The following is a 17,409-nucleotide window of genomic DNA, read 5'->3' on the forward strand; positions in this document are numbered from 1 at the left end:
CGCGTCACCTCTGCAGGTGTTCCGAGAAACTCGCCATTTAGCGTCGCAAAATATAGGGATCATCGGTGCATTAACGAGTCCCAGACGTTGCTGCCTGCTTCACCTAGCATCGAGGACACCACGTCCGGTTGGATGAGCAATCTTATCATTCTTTATGGCCATAATTACAGTGATAGATTATCCAATCGTTAGGACGTAGGATTATTAAATTCCTTCAATGGATATTAGTTTATGTAACTGTAGTTCAATAGAAATTACATATTATGCCTTTCACAGCGTGGAATAAAGGTGACGAGAGCGGATCATCTTGACTGGAGAACCATATGTCCAAGACACCTTTACATTGAGACAGGATTGTACTGATATAGGAAGACTGTTAGATGCACTTCTCATTATCTACTTGACAGCTGTGTTGATCATTACTTTGTTATGATATTGTAGTTAGTTTACTAACACCATAACCCTTTTTTCCTGATAAATTGTATTATTGAAATTATGCAATATAATGTTTATTAGGTAGATCTAGCAGTTTTAGATCTACCCCCAAAAAGTGTGGAAGTGGAATAATCTAACTAATTATATTCAATTGATACAGTCCCCTTATGTCAAATATTTATCTAGATTTATTAATTAATTTATGATTATAGTAAACTATATGTTGGAAGATTTTCCCCACATATAGGTCAATATTCAATCAATATCGGCCACGTTTTGCCAAATTTATATATTTTCTTTCCAATATATTAATCTCAAGTTTGCCCCGAACATCCATTAATTGTCAAACTATCTCCTCGGCAAAGTGCCACAAGAATAACAGGTAACTAGGATAAATTATAACAAACGATCAAGACAAATTGACCAAAATGATCGAGCTACATCCACTTATAATAGCCAATAGCATTAGTGTTAACTTTGTCAGTGGATTAATTAAAGAGATGTTTGGGGGTCTCCTGTGAACCCACAATTTAGAGATAATATGAACATTACTGCAACACTAACCTTCGTAGTCAACAGCGTTAATCACAGCACTGTGGTCCATCAGCAGACTTATCATGTGAAGAGGACTGGCGCTCCATCTGGCCGCAGTGTGAAGGATTGGCAATTTCCCCTTGTCCCGCCAGTCTTAACCGAGGATGAAATAGAAAAAAGTCGTAATTTTAAAAACTTTTAAATAAATTTAATTTAAGAATTTTCTTATTACAAATATTGTAATAAAATTGTGAAACAAGGATAATTTCTTAGGTATTATATTTATTGCATTTAGAGATCAGACATCTTAAGAATGTACATTCATGAGCAATGTATACCGTCATGTATTCTGTTGAACAATTAGAATTTGCCAACCATTCAAGCCTTCACACACACACACACACACACACACACACACACACACACACACACACACACACACACACACACACACACACACACACACACACACACACACACACACACACGCACACGTGTGTGTGCTACTGTCAATCAGTAGTGCAAACACACGCACACGTGTGTTTGCACTACTCCTCAGAGTAGTTAATAAATGGAATGCATTAGGAAGTGATGTGGTGGAGGCTGACTCCATACACAGTTTCAAGTGTAGATATGATAGAGCCCAGTAGGCTAAGAAATCTGTACACCAGTTGATTGACAGTTGAGAGGCGGGACCAAAGAGCCAAAGCTCAACTCCCGCAAGCACAATTAGGTGAGTACAATTAGGTGAGTACACGTCGATGTTTGCGGATGACGCAAAGTTGATGAGAAGAGTTGTGACAGATGAGGATTGCAGGATCCCCCAAGAGGACCTGAACAGGTTGCAGAGATGGTCAGAGAAATGGCTACTGGAATTCAACGCGAGCAAATGTAAAGTTATGGAAATGGGACTAGGAGGAAGGAGACCAAAGGGACAGTACACAATGAAGGGGAACAGCCTACCTGTGACGACGCGCGAAAGAGACCTGGGTGTGGACATAACACCTAATCTATCTCCTGAGGCACATACAAATAGGATAACGACAGCAGCGTACTCTACACTGTCAAAAGTTAGAACATCATTCAGAAACCTAAGTAAGGAGGCATTTAGGGCGCTTCACACTGCCTACGTGAGGCCAGTCTTAGAGTATGCTGTCTCTTCATGGAGTCCCCATCTGAAGAAACATATAAGGAAACTGGAAAAGGTTCAGAGGTTTGCAACGAGACTCGTCCCAGAGTTACGAGGGATGGTGTATGAGGAGCGCCTGAGAGAACTGTGCCTTATGACACTAGAAAGAAGAAGGGAGAGTAGGGAACATGATAGGATTGTATAAAATACTCAGGGGGGATTGACAGAGTGGACATAGACGAAATGTTCACACGGAATAGTAACAGAACCAGGGGACATGGGTGGAAGCTGTAAACTCAGATGAGTCACAGGGATGTTAGGAAGTTTTCTTTTAGAGTGAGAGTAGTGGGAAAATGGAATGCACTTAAGGAACAGGTTGAGGAAGCAAATACTATTCATAATTTTAAAACTAAATATGATAGGGAAATAAGACCATAGTCATTGCTGTAAACAACCGATGCTCAAAAGGCGGGATCCAAAAGTCAATGCTCGATCCTGCAGACACAATTAGGTGAGTACAGTTAGGTGAATACGCACACACACACACACACCAGAAATATGGAAGACGGCTAATGTAGTCCCAATATACAAAAAGGGCGACAGACAAGAGGCACTGAACTACAGGCCAGTGTCCTTAACTTGTATACCATGCAAAGTGATGGAGAAGATCGTGAGAAAAAACCTAGTAACTCATCTGCAGAGAAGGGACTTCGTGACAACCCATCAACATGGGTTCAGGGAGGGTAAATCTTGCCTTACAGGTTTAATAGAATTCTACGATCAGGTGACAAACATTAAGCAAGAAAGAGAAGGATGGGCGGACTGCATCTTTTTGGACTGTCGGAAAACCTTTGACTCAGTTCCCCATAAAAGGCTGATGCATAAGCGGGAGAAACAGGCAGGAGTAACTGGTAGGGCGCTCCAGTGGATGAGGGAGTACCTAAGCAATAGGAAGCAGAGAGTTACAGTAACGAGTGAGACCTCAGATTGGCGTGAAGTCACCAGTGGAGTCCCACAGGGCTCTGTACTCGGACCAATCCTGTTTCTGATATACGTAAATGATCTTCCAGAGAGTATAGACTCATTCCTCTCAATGTTTGCTGACGACGCCAAAATTATGAGAAGGATTAAGACAGAGGAGAACAGCTTGAGGCTTCAGGAAGACCTGGACAAACTGCAGGAATGGTCCAACAAACGGTTGTTAGAGTTTAACCCAACCAAATGTAATGTAATGAAGGTAGGTGTAGGGAGGAGAATACCAGATACAAGGTATCATTTGGGAGATAAAATTCTTAGAGTCAGAGAGAGAGAAAGACTTGGGGGTTGATATCATGCCAGACCTTTCCCCTGAAGCCCATATCAAAAGGATAACATCAGCGGCATATGCCAGGTTGGCCCACATAAGAACGGCCTTTAGAAACATGTGTAAGGAATCATTCGGAACTTTGTATACCACATATGTCAGACCAATTTTGGAGTATGCAGTTCCAGCATGGAGTCCATATCAAGTCAAGCATAAGACTAAACTAGAGAAGGTTCAAAGGTTTGCCACCTGACTAGTACCCGAGATGAGAGGTATGATCTACGAGGAGAGACTAAGGGTGTCAAACCTCACGTCGTTGGAAGACAGAAGAGTTGGGGGGACATGATCACCACATGCAAGATTCTCAAAGGAATTGATAGGGTAGATAAGGACATGCTATTTAACACAAGGGGCACACGCACTAGGGGACACAGGTGTAAACTGAGTGCCCAAATGAGCTACAGAGATATTAGAAAGAACTTTTTTAGTGTCAGAGAGGTTGACAAATGGAATGCATTAGGAAGTGATGTGGTGAAGGCAGACTCCATACACAGTTTCAATTGTAGATATGATAGAGTCCAATAGGCTCAGGAACCTGAACACCAGTTGATTGACAGTTGAGAGGCGGGACCAAAGAGCCAGAGCTCAACCCCCCACAAAATAAATAGGTGAGTACACACACACACACCCCAAGAACCGCCATCATCAATCTACTAGAACTTAGTGAATCACCACGTGGGAGGCATTGACGGATCACCATTGTCATAGATACATCGTCATTATTCATCTGGTTGTGTGAGCGGGAGGAGTCTGGTATGTACCCCCTCTCTGGTCAATTAATCAGGTGTACAGAGTGAGGTAAAATATTATCAACTTCTTGTTCAGGTTATCATATATATTTAAAATCTCAATATTGCTCATTTTAGGTAGAGGTAAACGCTTACAGGAACTCATGATACACGCACGCACGCACGCATGCGCGCACGCCCACGTACGTTCACGCACACACGCACGCACACGCAAAAACACACACACACACGCACACACACACTTATATATTATGTGAGAAATCTCTAAAGAATTCTGATAAAGAAAGAGATCTAGGGGTGGTTCTAGATAGAAAACTGAGGACCACATAAAGAATATTGTGTGAGGAGCCTATGCTACACTTTCTAACTTCAGAATTGCTTTTAAATACATGGATTGCGATATACTAAAGAAATTGTTCACGACTTTTGTTAGGCCAAAGCTAGAATATGCAGCGGTTGTGTGGTGCCCATATCTTAAGAAGCACATCAACAAACTGGAAAAGGTGCAAAGACATGCTACTAAGTGGCTCCCAGAACTGAAGGGCAAGAGCTATGAGGAGAGGTTAGAGGCATTAAATATGCCAAAACTAGAAGACAGAAGAAAAAGAGGTGATATGATCACTACATACAAAATATTAACAGGAATTGATAAAATCGATAGGGAAGATTTCCTGAGACCTGGAACTTTAAGAACAAGAGGTCATAGATTTAAATTAGCTAAACACAGATTCCGAAGAAATATAAGAAAATTCACTTTCGCAAACAGAGTGGTAGACGGTTGGAACAAGTTAGGTGAGAAGGTGGTGGAGGCCAAGACCGTCAGTAGTTTCAAAGCGTTATATGACAAAGTGTGCTGGGAAGACGGGACACCACGAGCATAGCTCTCATCCTGTAACTACACTTAGGTAATTACACACAAACGTTCAGTCAGGGAAGAAAGGAAACTCACTCTCTCTCTCTCTCTCTCTCTCTCTCTCTCTCTCTCTCCCCACCCCACTCTGCCCTTCTGACAAATCCTATCACGGCACAACTAGAGACAGGGTCATGCATGACAGCCAGAGCTAACAGGGGAACAGGGAAAAGTCCAAAGGACGAAATTTATTTATTTATATATATACAAGAAGGTACATTGGGTTTGTGAGAATACATTGGATAGTACAGTATATACATTCTTGTAAAGCCACTAGTACGCACAGCGTTTCGGGCAGGTCCTTAATCTAGCAGATAATTTTAAGTAGGTAATTTCTATCAGAATTGATAAATGATAAAGATGCATTACAAGAGAAAAATGAGATGAGAGAGATAAGTAGGTATATTAAAGCATATTGTTATATTAAAGCATATTGTTATATTAAAGCTCTGATTGATTACATTGACAGCTTGATTAGTAATTTAAACAAGGTTAATAGACACCATACAGCAGATTGACAGCACATATAAGACAGCAATGATCACAATGGTAAAGATGTTCAGATTGGGTACATAAAGATTGGGAGACTGGGTAGCAAAAGATACAGATAAACAAGATTTATAAACACCATATAGCAGATTGGCAGCACATATAAGAAAACAGAATGATCACAATGGTAAAGATGTACAAATTGGGAACATAAAGGTTGGGAGATTGGGAAGCAATTGATACAGTGCAATTTTAAGGCAAAAAGTGAAAAACTATGAAGATGAAATTAGGTACTTTTTAGTATTGATTTTGAATGATGTAAAAGTTGGACAGCTTTTCAATTCAGTAGGGAGTGAGTTCCATAAACTGGGTCCCTTTATTTGCAAAGTGTTTACACAGATTAAGTTTAACTCTGGGGATATCAAAGAGATATTTATTTCTGGTGTGGTGATAATAGGTCCTATTACATCTGTCCAAGAAGAGTTTCATGAGCTTCAAATGAAGGAAGTGTTCGCCAAATTTCCGGAGGACATCAAGAATGAGATGCAGAAAATGAAGAATTAAATAAGCAAAATAAAAAGAGAGCTGACAGCAGCAAAGGAGGAGATTAGAGCCCTCAAAGAGAACAGTATCGATGCTGAGACTCAAATAACCACCCAGGGAGAAGGTGGTAATAGTATTTTGGAAGAGAATGCCACAATAAAAGCAACATTTGCAGAAATGCTAAAAAAAACAACTAAAGTAATGTCTGCAGTAATGGAGGTAGCCATCAAAGCAGCCACCTCACAGGAAGCGGCACGCTCCACTAGCCAGCTGCTGGAAAGGAAAAGATCAGTGGTAGCTGTGGGTATTAAAGAGCCGGAAGGCTCTAATAGGAAAGACTGGAATGATAAGGACAAAGCGGCAGTGAATGAAATACTGAAGGCACTAGACATGGAAGGGGCTGAGCATAGCATTGAGAAGGTTTTCAGGTTAGGCTGGTACAATAAAGACCGAGACCGTGTGTTAAAGATAGTGTTTGCAAACGAGAACACAAAGGACACGATTCTAACAAAGAAAAACCACCTGCAACATGTGGGAGAATTAAAAAAAGTATTCCTCCAGTGGGACATGACGAGGGAGGAGAGGGCCATGGCGACAGAAGCAAGGAAGAAGCACAGGGCGAAAGGGGGAAAACCAGGAAATCACAGCTCCTAACACATCACCCCCAGAGGCGAGGGGGGAAACCACAACCAGCTACCCAGTAACACCAGTGGGGAGGGCAACTCCACCATCCTCCTCTGCATAGAAACCCCCTACCCCAAACACTCCCTGTCCCTCCCCCTTCACTTGACCCTCATCCCAGTATCCTCTGCAACCCTGTTATCCACCTCACAAATCCTCACACCCATGGAACAGCTTCCCCCACCAGCAGAACACTCACCATGGAGGAAATTTGAGAAGGGACAGAAGAAAGTGAGCCTCAAGGCAATGTACACTAACATAGATGGAATTACAAATAAAACAAATGAACTTGGAGAATGGGTACTAGAGGAAAACCCAGACATAATAGCTTTCACAGAAACAAAGCTAACGAAAACCATAACAAACGCAGTGTTCCCACAGGACTATTATGTTATGAGGAAAGAGAGAGAAGGAAGAGGTGGTGGTGGTGTAGCCCTGCTTGTAAGAAAAAGCTGGCATTTTGAGGAGATGGTTGTTCAGGGATGTGAAGGTTTCAGTGACTACATTACTGGTACAATAACAACTGGAGGGCAAAAAATTATAGTCGTAGTCATATATAATCCACCACCAAATGACAGAAGACACAGACAGGAATATGATAGAAACAACATGGCCATCTTTAACATAATATAGAGAGCAGCTTCTGTTGCTAGCAGGAATGGATCTGGACTACTAATCATAGGAGACTTCAACCATGGGAATATAGATTGGGAGAACAGAGACCCGCATGGAGGACCAGAAACATGGAGAGCTAAGCTGCTAGACGTGGCAACAAGAAACTTTCTAAGCCAGCACACCAAAGAACCAACAAGAATGTGAGGAGAAGATGAACCAGCAATGCTTGATGTGATATTTACCCTAAATGAGTGGGATATAAGGGAAGTCAAGATGGAAGCACCCTTGGAAATGAGTGATCACAGAGTATTGAACTTTGAGTACCTGGTAGAGCTAGGAATTATCTCCCCCAAAAAAAGAACTAGGAAACAAAAGGATGGCTTACCGAAAGGGAAATTATGAGGAGATGAGAAGCTTCCTAAGGGAAATACCTTGGGACACAGACCTCAGAGCTAAGTCTGTACAAGATATGATGGACTATGTCACCTAAATGTGTCAGGAGGCAGTAAGCAGGTACATCTCGGCCCAAAAGGAAAAATCCGAGAAGCAAAAGAAGAATCCATGGTATAATAGGGCATGTATGGAAGCAAAGAAACTGAACAAAAGGACGTGGAGGAACTTCCGGAATAGCAGAACACCAGAAAGCAGAGAGAGATACCAGAGAACCAGGAATGAGTACGTCAGCGTGAGAAGAGAAGCAGAGAAAAGTTATGAAAATGATATAGCAAACAAAGCCAAGACCAAACCAAAGCCACTTCACAGTCACATCAGAAAGAAAACAACAGTGAAAGAACAGGTAGTGAAACTTAGAACAGGCGAGGACAGGTATACAGAGAATGACAAAGAGGTGTGTGAAGAACTCAACAAGAGGTTACAGGAGGTCTTCACAATAGAACAAGGTGAGGTCACTGTGCTAGGAGAAAGGGAATTAAACCAGGCGGCCTTAGAAGAGTTCGAAATTGCGAGAGAGGAGGTCAAGAGACACCTGCTGGATCTGGATGTTAGAAAGGCTGTTGGTCCAGACGGGATCTCGCAATGGGTACTGAAAATGTGTGCAGAGGCACTTTGCTTGCCACTCTCGATAGTGTATAGTAGGTCTCTGGAGACGGGAGACTTACCAGTAATATGGAAGACGGCGAATGTGGTCCCAATATACAAAAAGGGCAACAGGCAAGAGGCACTGAACTACAGGCCAGTGTCCTTGACTTGTATACCATGCAAAGTGATGGAGAAGATCGTGAGAAAAAACCTGGTATCCCATCTGGAGAAAAGGGACTTCGTGACAAATCGCCAACATGGGATCAGGGAGGGTAAATCTTGCCTGACAGGCTTAATAGAATTCTACGACCAGGTGACAAAGATTAAGCAAGACAGAGACGGCTGGGCGGACTGCATTTTCTTGGATTGTCGGAAAGCCTTTGACACAGTACTGCATAAGAGGCTGGTACATAAGCAGGAGAGACAGGCAGGTGTAGCTGGTAAGATGCTCCAATGGATAAGGGAGTACCTAAGCAATAGGAAGCAGAGAGTTACAGTGAGGGGTGAGACCTCCGATTGGCGTGAAGTCACCAGTAGAGTCCCACAGGGCTCTGTACTCGGTCCTTTCTTGTTTCTGATACATGTAAATGATCTCCCATAGGGTATAGATTCATTTCTCTCAAGGTTTGTGGACGATGCCAAAATTATGAGAAGGATTAAGACAGAAGAGGACTGCTTGAGGCTTCAAGAAGACCTAGACAAGCTGAAGGAATGGTCAAACAAATGGTTGTTAGAGTTTAACCCAACCAAATGTAATGTAATGAAGATAGGTGTAGGGAGCTGGAGGCCAGATACAAGGTCATCTGGGAGAGGAAATTCTTCAGGAGTCAGAGAAAGAAAAAGACTTGGGGGTTGATATCACGCCAGACCTGTCTTCTGCAGCCCATATCAAGAGGATAACATCAGCGGCATATGCCAGGCTGGCCAACATACGAACGGCATTCAGAAACTTGTGTAAAGGATCATACAGAACTTTGTATACCACATATGTCAGGCCAATCCTGGAGTATGCAGTCCCAGCATGGAATCCATATCAAGTCAAGGATAAGACTAAACTGGAAACGGTTCAAAGGTTTGCCACCAGACTAGTACCTGAGCTGAGAGGTATGAGCTACGAGGAGAGACTACAGGAATTAAACCTCACTTCGCTGGAAGACAGAAGAGTTAGTGAGGACATGATCACCACATTCAAGGTTCTGAAGGGAATTGATAGGGGTAGATAAAGACAGGCTATTTAACACAAGGGGAACACGCACAAGGGGACACAGTGGAAAACTGAGCGCCCAAATGAGCCACAGAGATATTAGAAAGAACTTTTTTAGTGTCAGAGTGGTTGACAAATGGAATGCATTAGGAAGTGATGTGGTGGAGGCTGACTCCATACACAGTTTCAGGTGTAGATATGATAGAGCCCAATAGGCTCAGGAACCTGTACACCTGTTGATTGATGGTTAAGAGGCGGGACCAAAGAGCCAGAACACAATCCCTGCAAACACAACTAGGTGAGTACAACTAGGTAAGTACACACAAGTTTAACAGCCACAGGGAGAGGAGCACCACTCCCACCTTCCAACCAATGGACGTCCTACCTGTCTCAACCCCTGCCAGCCCCCCATTAAGTGCCCACCTAGGGCATCCTCCCCCCTACTCACCACCCTCCCCAGGACCTCCTTTCTCACCAACCCCCATGCACCCCCCCCCCCCCGTTTTCCCCATCCCTAAGCCCTCCGTTCTCCCCCACCCTAAGTCTTCCATTCTCCTCCACCCCCCTAAGCCCTCCATTCTCCCCCACCACTCTAAGCCCACCTTTCTGCCCCACTCCCCTAAGCCCTCCCTTCCTCCTCACCACCCTCAGCTCTCCCTCCCCCCCCCCCCTTTAATCCCTCCCTTCTCTTCTGCTCCCCAAGGCCACCCCTTTCCCCTCATTCCCCCAAGCCCACCCTCCCCCCATACCCCCAAGCCTCCCCCTCTCACTCACCCCCAAGCCTCCCCCTCTTACTCCCCCCTAACCTTTCCTTCTCACCCTCCCCCCCCCCCATGCCCTCTCTTCTCTCCCACCCCCCCCCCCCCAAGCCCTCTCTTTTCCACCACCACCCTCCACGTACCAGATCCTCCCAGCCCCTGCACACCCCATATCCCCCAGGGCCCCCTCCTTAGGCCCTCCCATCCTGGTGTAACAAACTAGGCTGTTGTAAGAATTATCCAGAGTGGTTTATCGACAAAAGAGAATGGGAAGCTGAGCCGCATGGTGACCTGACCCCCAGGGGAATTCGCGGTGGAAATAACCGACGCTTTGTTCATAACTGCGTATAATGAATCATCCTATAGTATTCAGTAATTTAGAGAAAATTAGCCTTTATTCATTTTGCATTAAAATTGTATTGTATAATAGTACTGGATACAATATCAAGAGTATTCTAATTATTGAGTTTAAGTCACCATCAGTGACGTCACGAATCAGATCTAACTTTTAAGGCGGAGTGACCGGCGGTCATAGGTCAGCAGGGTTGACATGTCTAATATTTCTCAAAGTTTTAATAACCATTTTTGTGATCGGGAACAGCTTTGCCGTTAGATGTTTGTGTAATCTAATTCAGTAAAATAATTCAACCAGTCTGGATCAATTAAGTACAACAGAGTTTAATTGTTATAACTTAAACCTTGCTAGTAACTGGGTAGAACTTTGACTAGGCGGAAGGATACAATACTCTGTCTGGGGTAGTCCAGACAAGGAAAAAATCAGTGTGAATACGGGAGCAGCTGGGAGAGGTCAACCATCTTACCTCTCCCCAAGACCAGCACAACATCTTAGCTGGAAAACATAGAGGTATAGTTGCTATGGTTATGTATAGAAATAGACTCAATTGCCACTCAGGTCAAGTAGGGAGTGTTAAAGTGATAGGGAGTGAACACATTTAGATTTTGTTTTAGTTTTCTTTTAATAAATTAAATTTGTTATTAATTTGCATTTTATTGTTTCCATTTGGTTATGTGTAAACTTGTCCTGGTCACGTGGTCCACACGAGGCAGAGTTGCATTGGGCGCCGATTCTAACATCGGATCGGAATTCATCATCCCCATCTAATTAATTCCACACTCAAGTTTCCGAGGTTATAAACTACTAGTGGGGATCAAGCCCCAAGGTTGATTAATTAGCGTGATCGATCCAGACCTCGATCATTGCTCTGTAGAGCTGGTCTGGTGGTGGCAGCATAGAGGCGACTCTAGGGTTTTGATCAGAGCTTAGGTCATGTCATACTGGGTGTAGAATCCTAAGTCGGTCAATCGTCTTAGGACCACGTGGCGTGGAGTTGGCTTTGGTAAAAGTTTTGGAGTCCCTTGGTAGAGAATAATAAGTAAGAATACGGGTAGAGGGAGTAGAAAGAAGAAAGTAAAGAGAGAGAAACCCTAACCCGTGTTACAATGGTGACAGCGGTGGTTTCAACAATTTTGTTTGAAATTGTTGAAAGGCTCACGCGTCTAGCCGTTCGAACACGTGCGCGGATGCTAAGGAGACAGCCGCGGGCCAGGATTAGCAGTGCGCCCCACAACAGTGCGTTTGAGTGGGGATTGGCGAATCTTGGGTCATGCGGGCTGATATGATTAAGGTTTAGTTAGTAAGATTAGGCTGTTAAAATAGTTTTATTGAAAAGGAGACCGCTCCGAGTTGATTGGACTGGGTACCATACTCGACCCATTGCAATTAATTCAGAGGTGTTGGGAGCCACCATACTCTCAACAGCAGTTCCTTGAGGGCTGTCGGGGGCGGATATATCTGTGGGACGCCAGTAGATAGTCCGAGGGCGTTATTAGACGACCCAAAACGCTAGGAAAAACGTAATCCGTGAAGGGCGTTGCGGCCTCCGAGGGACGGACTAGTAACCTACCTAGCAGCGATTCAACAACTAAGTGATCGCACACTTAGTGGAGGTTGAGTCGTCCCTAGTCATAATTGTTGCTGAAAGCTGCGTGTCGCTCTGTTGGAACCTAGATGGTGTGGCCTCTAGGCTAGGTGTGGTACGGCGAGCCGGTAGGAACAATTATAAGATTAAGTCGAGTGCATTTTTGAATTAAGTATACTTAAATTTATAAAGTAATTTCCGTTTATTTGCGTTGTTCTAGATTAATTTTTTCCCCTAAATTCAATCCCCGGTTAAAATTTTTCCCAAGTGTTTAGCGTTTTCTTGCATATTAGGCTAAGTGCGTACGTTAAGTTTTGCTATTCCCTGTTGTATTAGTCTAAGTCAGAGGCGTTGTTGCTAGAGTGTAGTTAATCCTCTGGACTTAGGGCTATATGTCGGTCACGATAGATAAGTGAAGGAGTTTAAGGGATAGTAAGTTGCGTGTAAATGTTATTTGTCCGTGGAATATTTCTAAGTATTTTGGGATAAGTTTTCGGCTAAGTCGATGTCGGAAAGTCGTTAATTGTAATTAATTTGTATTCGTGGGTCACGTGTATGATCTGGGCGTCATTAGGATTCTCCAGTCGACGCGAGTGATAGCTTATAGTTTTTACCAGTAAGACGGTAGAATTGTGTTTTTAGACTTAGAATTCTGTTTTCAGTAGAAACGTAGGTGGAAAATTTTCTAAGTCCAGCTTGGGCTAGAATCTGACTTTTTGGCGGAAATTCTAATTTTCATGTTTCGTGTATATTCTGGGGTCAGTATTACTCTCTAGTGCGCGCAAGGGACGTAATTCTGTTCGTAAAACATTAAACAGTGATAATTACATTTTTGCCGAATTTAGTTAATTTTCGAGAAAATCGTGTCGTAATTTTGTCAGAGTCCATTTGAGGTGAAAATCTCGGATTTTGACGAAAAATCGAATTAGTGAGTGTTGAAACCGCCCGAAGTGTCAGTATTGTTCTGTATACAACGTCAGTAGTAAATAATAACGTATTTATATCTGGAAACGAGAAACCCAAATTTTTGTGAATTAAAGGAGTTTTGTGATATTTGAGGTGATAGAAATTTTTTTCCCTCGGAGTCAGAAAAATTGGCAGAGTCCAGCAATTGAGTAAAAACGCAGTTTTGATAAAAATTCAATTTTTAGTAAGCATTTATAGGTCCTGGGTGTCTATATTAATCGCTAGAGCGGTTTATTAACGTAAAACTAGTTATTTTCCTTCAGAACAAAAATTTTGATTTTTCAGCGTTTAAGCGAAAAAGCGCGGGACTTAGTTTTTTTCAGCGCGGCTGGTCCCGCTCCATCAGTCATCAGTGGCCACGCTGCTCACTTCAAGCGCGTTTAGTATTCAAGTGCAGTAAATATTCTTTATTACTCCATCACGAGTGCTGCGCGTTAGTTGCGTTATCAATTAAATTGTTTATATAAATTAGATTCTTTAATTTTTTTAACGTAAAGGACTTAGGCTTCAGCAATAGAACTGCGGGATATTTCACGGTCAGACACGAGTGCGGGGCAGACACTCATTCATTGGATTCACTTCAGCGATTCTCTCGATAAATCGTTGTATTTCCTACTTTGGGAATTTAGTAGTTTTCTCTTAGAATAGAGTTGTGATTTTTTTTTTATTTGTGTAAGATCACGGTTGTAGTGAGTCCGGGTCGAGGGTGTACTAAAGGGTAGTTTAGAAGAGACGTGGCACACCAGGAATCACAGAAAATGTTTAACCCAGATAATGACCAGTCAGTGGGGACCAGTGGGAGTGGAAGTGGAAGTGTAGAGGACAGCACCTCTTCCGACACCACTGGGGACCACCTAGGTACACCTCATCCGTCACTACAACAACCCCAACCCCATCCTCAATTCCCATACCAACCCCATCCTCAATTCCCATACCAACCCCATCCTCAGTTCCCATACCAACCCTTCCCCCAACCCCAGGCCACGCCATACCCATTCCAACCCCAGGCCACCCCATACCCATACCCATTCCAACCCCAGGCCACCCCATACCCATACCCATTCCAACCCCAGGCCACCCCATACCCATACCCATACCCATTCCAGCCCCAGGCCACCCCATACCCACCCCAACCTCAATCCACACCCCAGCCTGAGGTCACCCACACCATACCTCAGCCCCAACCTCCATCCACACCCCAACCCGAGGCCACCCACACCATACCTCAACCCCAACCTCCATCCACACCCCAACCCGAGGCCACCCACACCATACCTCAACCCCAACCCCAGGCCGCCACAGCCTTAGACAGGCAGATGCGCACGGAGACGCCGGGCACTCAGTTGTCGCCATACGTAGAGGCGTTAAGTAAAGGCGAGGGAGCCAAGCCGAGGAACTGTGGCGCGGGTTCATCAGGCGGGAAGCAGCCCTCAGCTGCAAGTTCGAGCCACCCTGCGCGGGGTACCAACAGAGATCCGCGGAGGTGTTACTCCTGCTGGAAGCGCGGGCATATACAGAGGGATTGCGAAGACACTCCTACAAAAGCATGAAAGCAGGCTCCTAGTGATGGCAGGCCTACTTTTGAGGTGAAAGTGGAAGGTGTGAGATTGACAGCTTTTGTTGATACAGGAAGCCAGGCAACGGTAATTAAAAAGTCAGCCTTCAGCAATTTTAAGTATGCACGTCTTCAACGTTGCGCAAAGACATTAACAGCAGTCAATGGGGAAAAGATTGAGATCGTAGGTCAAGGTACAGTTAATTTTGAGATTGATGGGGAATTGCAGCCTCATACATGTACGATCGTAGAGAACCTTGATTTTCCTGGTCACATCTTAATGGGAACTGATTTTCTGTCGCGATTTGATTATTCCTTGTCTGCTCAAAAAGGGGCTAGGAACTGCAGGTTGCAGTTGGGACAGACTTCCTACCCAGTGGAGATGATCGACCATCCCCCAGTTGTAGCTTCAATTAAGAGGAAGCTGAAATATAATGCGCACTATCCAAAATTGATTTTTAAGTCTCTTCCAGACACAGTTAAGAGGTCATGCGCCTTGCATGCATTGACCAAACAGAGTTGCCCACCACATTCTGTTAAATTTATTAAAGTAGCCGTGGGACGTCACATACAACCAGGTACCACCCTTCAGGTGGCTGGGAGATGTGATAGTTTATTAATTCCTCATCACTTAGTTGTAGTGCTCGATAAAGGTGCACTCATTCCAGTTGTCAATCTTTCACATAAGACTTTTCGCTTCAGGGCAGGTGATAGGGTATCTCAGGGAACCATGGTGGAGGACACAGAAATCTTTCACCATGAGTCAGCTGAGACGCCAGCCGTCACTGCACAATGTAGTGCACTGAATATGTTGAAAACTAAAACACCATCCAAAGTACAATACGAAACGAGAAATGTTGCACAGAATGTAGAGGAAATAGAAAAATTAATTTCAGCACTTGACTTGCAACATGTTGCACAGGCGGATAGGAAGGCACTGAGAGGAGTTTTACGAAAATTCCCGAAATTGTTTGCGACAGAGGATGACCAGATTGGTCTCCTTGATAAGATCGAGCACACCATTCCAACTGGTGACCATTTGCCTGTGTACACAAGACAGTGGAGGTTGCCGGAACAGGCAAAGAACATTATCAGGGAGGAGTGCCAGAAAATGTTGAGACAGGGCGTGATAGAGCCTAGTACGTCACCGTGGCTCTCTCCTGTTGTGCTAGTTCGGAAACCGGACGGTAGTTATCGTTTCTGTGTTGACTACCGGAAGGTGAACGAATTAACTAAGGGTGATGTGTATCCGTTGCCCCGAATACAGGAGATAATAGATCAATTTGGTGCTGCTAAGTATTTCTCAACTCTTGACGCAAAATCGGCGTATTGGGCGATTCCGGTGGCAGAACAAGATAGGGAAAAAACAGCATTCTCGGATGGTAGGCACACGTATCAATTCCGTAGGATGCCGTTTGGTTTGAAGACAGCGCCTTCGTCGTTTCAGAGGGCCATCAACTTTATCCTTAGTCCGGTACTGGGTAGGCATTCTTTAGCGTACCTGGATGATGTTGTGATATATTCCAGGACGTTTGAGGAACACCTACAGGACTTGACTGAGACTTTGAAGTTGTTAGATCAGGCAGGTTTCAGGCTGAATGTTCAGAAGTGCACCTTGGCGGCTCAGAAATTCAAATTTCTGGGGTTCCAGGTGTGCCCAGACGGTATCCGACCTGACCCAGATTCTTGCCGCGCCATTGCTGACATGCCTACTCCAAGGACAGCAAAGGACGTGCGTAGGTTTTTGGGGGCGGCCGGATATTTTCGTCGTCATATTGAAGGTTTCGCTGGCATTTCAGCACCCCTGACTGATCTGACAAAGAAAAATGCGAAGTTTGTGTGGAAATCTGAACATGACGAGGCCTATCGCAAACTGAAAGACCAACTAATCACGACACCGGTGTTGGCTATTCCTGATTTTGAGAAAGAGTGGGAAGTGCACACTGACGCCAGCGGTATAGCTATTGGCGGGTGCTTAATTCAGCGAGACGCAGATAATTTACCCCATCCAGTAGCCTATTTCAGTAGGAAGGTCAAAGGACCTGAAGTTCGTTATTCAGCTACGGATCGGGAGGCACTGGCAGTAGTAGAATCAGTTAGGTATTTCGAGCCTTACCTATTTCAGCGGCATTTTGTAATCTACACAGACCATCGAGCGTTAACACACATATTTAAAAAGCGAACAAAATGCCCACGAATGTCACGCTGGTCTCACGAACTTTCGGCCCACTCATTCCAGATCTTGTACAAGCCTGGTCCAGCACATGTTGTGCCAGATACGCTAAGTAGAAATATAGCGGCAATGCAGATTAATGAAAATATTGAAACCATTCCATCGGATAAAATGAGAAAATACCAGATGAACGAGCCGAGATGGAAAGAGATTATTGAGTATTTAGAGGGAGGAAAATACCCGAAAAAGAAAAAGAATTTACCTATACATGATTTTGAGATGAAACAGGGCGTCCTGTATTATGTTAATAGCCAGAATGATAGGGCA

General features: G+C 44.0%; 1 protein-coding gene across 1 annotated transcript in view; it reads right to left on the minus strand.

Moving 5' to 3' along the window:
• Positions 1 to 17,409, minus strand: part of LOC138362745 (ankyrin repeat domain-containing protein 1-like) — a 232,824-nt gene that overhangs the window by 58,572 nt on the left and 156,843 nt on the right. Inside the window, exon 3 of the mRNA XM_069321305.1 lies at positions 1,000 to 1,122. Coding sequence (XP_069177406.1) covers positions 1,000 to 1,054 — 55 coding nt within the window. The 5' untranslated portion in view covers positions 1,055 to 1,122. The remainder of the gene's footprint in view (positions 1 to 999; positions 1,123 to 17,409) is intronic.

The sequence above is a fragment of the Procambarus clarkii genome, chromosome 9 (genome assembly GCF_040958095.1).
Source record: "Procambarus clarkii isolate CNS0578487 chromosome 9, FALCON_Pclarkii_2.0, whole genome shotgun sequence".
In the NCBI taxonomy this organism is placed as follows: Eukaryota; Metazoa; Arthropoda; class Malacostraca; order Decapoda; family Cambaridae; genus Procambarus; species Procambarus clarkii.